The sequence below is a fragment of the Ipomoea triloba genome, chromosome 4 (assembly GCF_003576645.1).
Source record: "Ipomoea triloba cultivar NCNSP0323 chromosome 4, ASM357664v1".
NCBI lineage: Eukaryota > Viridiplantae > Streptophyta > Magnoliopsida > Solanales > Convolvulaceae > Ipomoea > Ipomoea triloba.
This window is the reverse complement of record NC_044919.1, coordinates 35,615,412-35,625,386: the sequence shown is the minus strand read 5'-3', so window position 1 is coordinate 35,625,386 and position 9,975 is coordinate 35,615,412. Positions and strand designations below refer to the sequence as shown.

The window sequence follows — 9,975 nt, the reverse complement described above, 5'->3', positions numbered from 1 at the left end:
CGTACATTAACATAATATAGTAATATTTTTTTAATACTATAATATACATCATATAGTAATTTGATTGTTGGAATTTTTATTTTTTGAATATTATCATGAGAAGAATTTAATTACGTACATTAACATAATATAGTAATATTTTTTTTGAATACTATAATATACATCATATAGTAATTTGATTGTTTAAATTTTTTTTTGAATATTATCAAGATAATAATTACGTAACATAATATAGTAATTTTTTTTATTACTTTAATATACATCATATAGTAATTTGATTGTTAATATATGTACATAAATAAGGAATCCATACAGGAATGGAATTGAATAAAATATTTCATTAATTTCCGTGTATAATAAGGAATGGAATCATATTTTGAATATTTTGTCAAGTTTAACTATAAATAAGGAATGATAAGAAAGGCTAAAATTTCTAATAAGGAATTATTATATAATATTATGTTGACCGATTTCAAAATTTTTGGTCTAAAATGAGCGGGAAAACTAGCACTTCTGTTTTAATATATATATATAGATTTAATTTTGTACTCTTGGGAATCAATTTTGTTCATAAAAGACAAGAAATTAAATAGTGGATGCATTCACTTTTGCCTTTGTGACTCTCATCCGTAATATGTCTTCGTCACAAGTGTCAAATACTAACTGATCTTTAGGTAACACTTCGTACTAATCAATATATAGAATTGGCGGAATAATACTAAAAAGTGAAAAATAAAAAATTTGTCCAATTAATAAACTTATTTATAAAATGGAAAGAGATTATGAAATTGGTCCATTGTACTATAGATACAGAATCAGAAAATTATTTTTGACTTAGGTATACAATAACAATGCAAGATATATCCTGGTCCATTGTAGACCTTGGTCCATTATATAATTTGCTAGAGACTAATTAAGTAACGCATTTTCACTAAATTGGGCCTAAGGATTAGAAGCCTAGCTTGTTGTTTTTCTTTAAAAAAAAATAATAATTAAAAAAAAAGTCGATAGAAGGAAAATAAAATCCATAAAATTTATTGAAGAAAAAAGATAAAGCATGGATGTAGGCACGAAATAAACAGTTAATTGTCAAGTAATGTTTGACCCAAAAGTGAAGGATCCTCGTTCTTCAATTCCTTAGCTTTGTGAAAGAGATGAGGCAACCTCGGATTCTAGAAAAGTATGCATCGCGCAGAAATTCTTGTTAAATCAAATAAAAAGGGAAGATGTATATAAGTTTGAATTTCCCTGTGTGTTACCTGGGATTATTGAAAAGTGTTTTGCATTAAAAACATCAAACTTTAAATTAAAACACTATCATTCTTTTAGTCCATGCTTAATTGTGGGGGCTCTCATGTTCTTAGGTGCTAAATAAATATTCCCTCTTACAACCAAGGATTAGCATTAATATTTGGGTAACCAAATTCATACATACATTCTTTATCTGATTAAGTTTTTTTTTTTTGCTGCTATACCAAAAAGTACGAAACAGAATACATAAGCTACACAAAATATGACAAGATCACTGAGGTGTAATTTACTAGAGGTTAGTTGGTGGGTGATCAATTTTGTGAGGGCCAAGCTAATGCTACGGCACTCAAGCGAAGTTCCGGACTCTTCTCGACACCGGGTGAATGGACGGTTTCATTCTGGATAGCTTTCACTCCAGCACCCTAATTTAACCATAAAAGTTAGCTGAGTTTATTACCGAAATGATCCCTCAACTATTGCGAAATTACCAATTTAGTCCTTGACAATTTTTCGTATCCAATTAAGTCCCTCGAATTTGAAAAATTTAACCAATTTGGCCCTCCGTCTATTTTGCCGTTAAACATACGTCAAATCAGAACCAAATTGGTAATTTTGCTATAGTCAGGGGACCATTTCAATGAAAAATTAATTACCAATTTGGTCTCTTGACTATAGCAAAATTACCGATTTGGTCCCGATTTAACGGATGTTTAACGGCAAAATAAACGGAGGACCAAATTGATTAAATTTTTCAAAGTCGAAGGACTTAATTGGGCACGAAAAATTGTCGAGCACCAAATTGGTTATTCCGCAATAGTCGATGGACCATTTCGGTAATAAACTCAAGTTAGCTCATGAGTGAAGATTTAACTCCCACTTAATTACAATTCAACAATCTCTTGTTGAGTCGATGTGAGATCTTATTAGCTAGCTATTAGCACCGCAAGTCACATAATTGGACAGTTTCATAATTATCCATAAATCGCATAAGAAAAACCTTGTATTATGAAGACTCAATCGTGAAGATATTGGTAAGAATTAAATTTGTGACTTTTAATAAGAATCAAGTTTCACCAACTTAATCATTCGTTTTGTTGCATAAAAAAAGAGATTTATTAGTACTTAACAATTCAATAAGGAGAATAAGTCTAAAAATTAGGAATAGAAGTGTGTAAACTTTAGGAGAAATCAAGGCATCAATCCATATGCACTAGCACTATTTAACCCAATGCACCAATCCTTATTTCAAGGAATCCACCCCCTACCAGGCTACCACCCACCCCCCATCAACAAATAATAAAGGCATACACCTTATTTTTTTGCTCAAAAAACAAATTAGATAATTGATTTATTTTCACCTAGAATTTATTTTTAGTTATTAATTATAATAAGAATATACAGTTCTAAAATAACATTGCATAATTCTACTACGATTGTATATAATATTAATTAGTAGTTTTACGTAAATTAAGCATCTATAAGTAGTTAAGTACATGCATGTCTAATTACATGTTCAATAATAATATTTTCGAAAGTAATAGATAATGTTTTTACAGGAAATTATATTGTGGACTATATATGCACCACATCGCAATGTAGACTATTGATAAATGTTTATTTTTAGTATACTAAACATTCAATTTTAATGTACTCAAGATTTACTTTTTAGATAGTATATTAAGAATAAACCTACAGTACACTAAACATGCATGTATCTTTAAAATACTAAAGTCGAACGTTTCATATTTGTTATGATTAACTAAAAATGACTAGTTAATAAATAATATAAAGAAAAAATATAACACAATGGCCCTGTTTGGTAAATGATTGCTAGCAGCTTATTGGTTATACGATATGACTAGTTAGTTGATAACATTAGCTAATTGTAGAAAGGTGTTTGGTAAATTAGTTGTTAGCTGATAGCTATTTGGTATGATTTCTTTTCTAAAAAAGTTAATTGAAAAAGTTGTTTTGAGCATTTTAGAGTTACAAAAAGTTAATTTAACCAAACATTTATATTAATTTTTTAACCAAATTATATAACACCTATAATATAAAACTTGTGATCACCGTTACTTTATAACTCAATGATTAAAAATACAATTTTTCCTATAAATGACAAAACCCTCTACCAAAACATGACCACATACCAGTGTAGCAAAGGACAACCTAACCAATGAATAAGAAATCAGCCTATCTAAGCTGCACAAAACTGCATATACCAAAAAGTAAAGAATCTCTGTATACAAGTAACAGAAAGCCAAAATAAAAAAAAATAAAAAATAAAAAAATCTGCAGAATGATGCCAAAGTATGATCACCGGTTATTCTCTCAACCAGCTGAGGTCCCAAATAACTCAACAAACGTACCAACCAACATTTAGGTCCCAGTTCAGTAGTCAAAATTTTGAAAATACAGAAAATAATTTTTTTTTTATTAACAATTGCTATATTAAAAAAAAACATTTGGAGAATGAAGTAAATAAATTTCCACACTAAACAGGCTAGGTTTTGGACAGTTCATGTACACCTATCTGCATTAATAATGATTAGCTCCATTGGGGTCCCAAGTGGCTGAGGTTCTCATTTAAAGAGTTACAAACGTTGAAGAAAAATTATGGTTAAAATTTGAGACAAATTAATGTCATCATTAAAGGAATAATTAAAGTTGAAATTCAACATTAAAAAAATGGGTTAATTATAATAAATCCCATGAGAGTGTTTTCCGAGACACCGGGTGCCACTGGACCACAAGGTCTTTGGCATATACATACTTAGATCAACTTAAAAATTTACAATAAAAAACAGTAATAAAGTAATTTTCTAAGTAATGATCAAACCTTTACCAAAGTAAATTATTTAGCTAAAATTCAGGAAATATAATAATCATACACACGCGTAAGAAAGGATCGAACTTTGTCCCACCAATTGCTCTTAAACATTGGCGGTCAAGTGGGGAAGCCAAAGATATACATGGAAAGAATTGAACCAAAACAAAACCGTGTCATGGTAAGTAGAAAATACTTAATTTGTCCTAGTTGGCAGTTCAACTGATCAGAGGGTGAAGTTTAGGAGAAGAGATCAGAGATTGAGTTTCACCAATAACAATAAGGGGGCTTCTTGTGCACCGTGAGCAAAACTCTAGTACATACTTTATTAAATTGCTTTAAAATTTTCAATATCCTCACAATTAGCGAATAATATATACGGAGTACCTATCAATACACTTTTGGTCTAAAATCTTTTTTCTTAATAAATAAAATGTCACTTCAATTCACACTAAAAATCTCATCTAAATTGTAATTATAAAACAAATGAAAAGCAAAGAGGAATATAAACATAAGATGGTCCACAACAATAATAAAAGGCTTCTCATCCCATGGCCTGTGGTCTACGTACAATTATAAGAATTCTAAAAGCCACTGCTCATACAGAGTAGTATAGATAGTAAAAGCTAAAGCTTTACCAATCCACTACTTGTGCATCTTCTTTTATACACTCATCAATCATGTAATTTATGGCAATGATTGCCCCTTTGCCCATCTCAGACATGCACAAAACAACAACTTTGACATTTTTTGCATTGCCCAGCTCTACTTTAACAGTCTCATAATGTTCAATTCTGTTAATTCTCAGTATATTTATCTGTTGTGTTGGAATGATTCCTATCCTGGATATTCCATCACAACGTTAAAATAAAGCAAATAGCTAATCTGTTATCTGTAGTACTAACAATTTTTAATCATTGATGAATGTAAAGAGTTGTTGGCCAAGGATTATTGGGACATCACCGTTAGACATGTTTTTAGGTAGCAAAATCGTGTTGTGGATGTCCTTGTGAAGAAGGCACTGGCGAGAGGTGATTGTTTGTTGGACGGGACGGATTTTTTTAAAAGATCCAAATTATGAAATAAACAAGGGAAAAACACATTTTTAATCTCTCGATTGTTTCTTACTAGCTGCTTTAGACCCTAACTGTTTACCGTTGCAATATTTACTTAACTCTTCAAAAACAGTTAGTGTTAACTTACTTTTTGAAGAGTTAGTTAGAGATATATATTGCAACAGTAAACAATTAGAGACTAAACTAATAAAGAACAATCTAAAAACTAAAAATACATTTTTCCCATAAAACAACAAAATTTGTTATTTGTTCCTAGTTTTTTTTTTCTTTTTGACAAAAATTATTTGTTCCTAGTTATAAATTAATTTATGCACAACACAACTTGGCACAGTGCTATTGTCTCGTTCAACACAAATTAGGTGTGGAGTATTTAGCTAATTTTGCCTTGTAGAAGGAATTTAATTTGCCGTTAATTTAGTTGCACCAATTTTGCCGCAGTTTAAGTAGCTCTGCGTGAATTGTCGGTTCGTACAGTAATTTTGTAGTTTTTGTTAGATGACAGGATCGAAAAACTTGGAATTAATATTTCTGCATAATAACTTACAAATTATACGAACACTTATGCGATGAACTCAACCTAAAAATAAAGTATTAATAACAATCAAATTCATAATTTTTTATACAAAAATTATGTTTTATCCATTCGTGTTATCCACGTAATTCTTACTTTTGTAAAGTGGATTTGGTGCATGTAAACCTTATCCTCGGACAAATATATATGAATGATTTATAATAAATGTGGTTAGGTGAGACTTAACCATATTCAGAGGAAATCTATATGTCAATTAGGTTATATTGATTGTAATTGTATTAGGTGAACCGTGAACGATACCATTACAATAATATATAACCCACCTTTTCTATACTAGTTAATATAGATTGACATTTTGATATTAATGCTTGTGTCACTTCCTTATTTAATAATCAAAATTGATATTACTATTAATTCAAAATTTAAAAAGTAGTTAACAATAATTTGATTACTTAATAATAAAAATAATATTTAATATTTTACCATTATAGATGTAGAGGCCATTTTTATTATTGTTTATTTACTCCAAAATCGTTATCGATTAAATTTTAGTACTCAACAATTATTAGTTATATTTGGAGTAGATACAAATAGTTATTACGTAGTATTTATTTTGGATTATGAGAGATACTTAGAATTACTATTTGAGGATGCACATTGAGTAAACCCCGTTTATTTGCAATAATCCTAAAATGGTGACTTAGTAATAGTGGGTGGAGCATGATTGAATAAATAAAATACATTATATAATAATAAACACTAAAATATTATTTTAATTCTATTATTACATGTTCATTTAAACATATACATATCTGTAGGGCCGAAGTATCAAAGCAAGATGGGCCATCCCATCGCGAGCTTTAATTTTTGCGGGCCAGCCCACGAACTAGCCCGCATACCAACTTCAAGAAAAAAAAAAATATATATATGAATGATCATATAACGATCAGTTATTACATTATTATGAGAATAATAATAACTTATCGTCCACACTAACTATAATTATCATTGTCTAGAAGCAATCATGTTTTAGAACATATATAGGGCATGAGCTTAATAATATAATTAAATTTAGAACATAATTGGCATGCATACATTATATTCATTAAAATTATTAGTGCCAAAAAAACTATTCATTATCACAGGATTAAGCATAATGACCATAAACACTTCGACACTTCCATAATTCAGAGATGATTTTACCCAACCTAACTTGATTATAATTTTGATTTACGAAAAAAATCAGCAATCACTGCGCTCTGAGTGAAGTCTTTCTTGTGACCTTAACCGGCGAAAGACAACAAGGAGGTAAATCAATATAGGCTGTCCATACTTGACATGCTCAAACCAAGAAACTGTCCATACCTGACATGCTCAAACCAAGAAAGTCAATAAACAACTTTGGCGGCATGATGAGTTGAAGTTAGAACCTTGTACTTATCAAGTCAATTGTTTGATCAATTTGGCTGAAATTAAAGTGATCCCGAGTATACCTTGACCCAGGGCCGGATTTTAAGGCGCGCAAGGTGAGCAACAGCACAGGGCCCCAAAATTTTGGAGGCCCCTAATTCAGCCCTGGCCCAATTGTTAGTATATGTATTTGTGATTATATTGGCTCAAAATTAAATTTTCATGACTGATCTAAATTCTACTACGTATTATTCAAAAAAAAAAAATTCACTCCGTAATAATCACGCGAATCACTTTTCTTCAATTCACAGTTTATTTATACTTTAATAGGACCTTACTTATTTACCCGCACAGGACTACACAAATAAAAAAAATTGGCCTTGCCTGACCATTCAAGAAACTATGATGATGCATATTTAACAATTAACAATTATTTGGTATTTATATAACTTGCACTCATGCATTATATATCTTCCATCATCATGAAAGATGAAATGATATGATGAATCAAATAAGCATCCTACAGCTTGGGTTCATAATCATTTTTCCAGAATTAAGAAGTTACTTAGTACATGAAAAAATATATAAAAGAAGAATAGGGCGCGTAGAGAAATAAAGATAAAAATGATTGATCGAAATGAATAGAAAGATTCTCACATACAATAATGATCACAAGCCGCACGAGCCCTTTCATTGGATTCCCCTAAATAATGTTGGGTATGGTCAGACACACAATCTGACACAATCATCTCACCTTTCAATATTAAAAACAAAGCTATGCTATGCTCAGTCCTCTACCTCTTCATGTGTACAATATACTTCCCCCCTAAACAAACATCATCGGAGTGAAGTACTTACTTTCATCTCCTAGCTTTTTCATTATCTAGTACTTGTTCACCTGTTGTCCCACTGATAATCAAAGTAAATTTTTAAGAAAAAATGATAAAATAGACCACTGAACTGCACACCAAATTGTAATTAGGCTATCGGACTAAAAAAAATGTAATTGGGTCCATGTAGAACAACACAAACTCATGCAATTTAATCCAAAATGACTTGTTTATCTGATGTGTCAGTTATCGATTTTAGTTTAGTGTGCAGTTTAGTGGCCTAATTAACCTTTATTTCTATTTTTATATATCACACTAAAACCTTCAAGTTCCGTAACAATTTTTTAACCACCGTAAATATAATGTTTTAGAAAAATGTGTGGTTCATATTTTCCCAAGTATACCTATCATCTTCTTGGGTGAAAATATATATAAGATAGATTTAACTTTCAATAAAATTTGATCCATCTCACCTAAAACTATAAGGTTTTTTTTTTCAATACTTTTTCAGAATGATTTTTCTTGAAATGGAATATGGGGAGAAACCCCTTTCAGGAAGCCTTTTAACATGGTCAAAGAACAACAGAGATGTATTTCTATGATTGAATAATTTCATTAATTTGGAGTATATTTAAGATTACTTTTTACCCAAAGTATTATTTTAAACTACTAAATCAACCCCAAATATTACTAAAAAAAATTTAAGTGTCAATCAAGATGATGATGATGCCACACAACATCATATATAGAAGTTCGGTACAACAGTATCCTATCATCAAAACATTCGAAACATGAAATTTAATAAAAATTTTACTAAAAAAATTTTCACTACTAGCTATAACTTCTGATATAATGATAAGTGAGTTATTTTATTAGATTATACAGTACAATCGTAGAGCTAGATGCCAACTGCTAATTAGAGTTGGTAAGTCGAAATTAAGATAAAATTAGGCACACAACCAAATATACCCAATGGGCAATGGATACTGCACTCTTCAAGACCCAAAAGTCAGCACTACATTAAGATATTTAAAATGTAGTATGTCCTACACACAAATTAAACAAGCAATAAAGAGAAATAATAATCTAAACAAACAAATTAGCACAAGCAAAAAAGGGGCTAAAACTTGCTTCTATTCTATTCTCACTCAATAATCATCAACAAAACCTCATTCTCACACAACTAGTCAATGATCAAATGAAAAAAAAAAAAAAAAGATTGTTATTCCATTAAAGCTAATTAACATGAGTACTGCTTTTCTTTCTTAGCATTATATTCAAACTGAGACGCCGCCGCGAAGCGCGAAGTAAAAGAAGAGCTCGATATCCGGCGGAGCAAAGAACGCGACGGGCGGAGTATTACTACTCCGCCGCAACGACGGCGGCGGCCAACTCGTCATCACCCTCCGCTTCTTCGGCGCCGGAGGGCACGTGTCCATCGCCGGAATCCGAAACCTCTCCGCTTTCGGCGTCGAGCACACGTCATCCGCAGCTCCTATGCCGCCGCCGCCGTCCCCTTCATGATCGCCGCCGTTCTTCGCCGAATCCTCAGAGGCCGCCGCCTTGGACGGCGGCGGCGAAGATTTAAACGCCGTGGATTTTCTTGACCTTTTGGGCTTTCTTCGTCTACAAGAAGGACCCATTTTGGAGGGGGAAAAAAGAGACAGAAATTAAAACAGAAAGCTTTAATTTAGTTGTGTGGATTCACTGTACGTACAGTTGTAGAAAAGATTAGAAGAGTAGGAAAAGCAAAGCTTCTTCTTCTTGGGTTATATATAGAAGAAGAAGAAGAAAGCGAAAAAGATAGTGGGATTTGTTTGGTTTGATGCGAGTAGTGGGCAGTGGGGGACGGTAAGTAGGGTTTATATGTATCTATGAATATGATTATGAATGACGGGATGAGACGCGATTCGGGCAGCCTGCCCATTGCCCGTTTAGGTATATTAACTTCGCTTAAATTAAGGAAGGTTATTTAAGTTTTCAAAAAAAAAAAAAAGGAAGGTTATTTAAGGTTAGCACAATAATTGGAATATTCTTCCCCGGCTACTA

The 9,975-nt window shown here is 31.5% G+C and overlaps 1 protein-coding gene across 1 annotated transcript; it reads right to left on the bottom strand.

Annotated features, from left to right (window-relative positions):
- Positions 1-8,924: 8,924 nt before the first annotated feature.
- LOC116017622 (cyclin-dependent protein kinase inhibitor SMR9-like) lies at positions 8,925-9,745 on the bottom strand. Its single transcript, XM_031258238.1, has one exon. The coding sequence runs from the start codon at positions 9,567-9,569 to the stop codon at positions 9,204-9,206; it is 366 nt and encodes a 121-aa protein (XP_031114098.1). The 5' UTR covers positions 9,570-9,745; the 3' UTR covers positions 8,925-9,203.
- Positions 9,746-9,975: the final 230 nt, after the last annotated feature.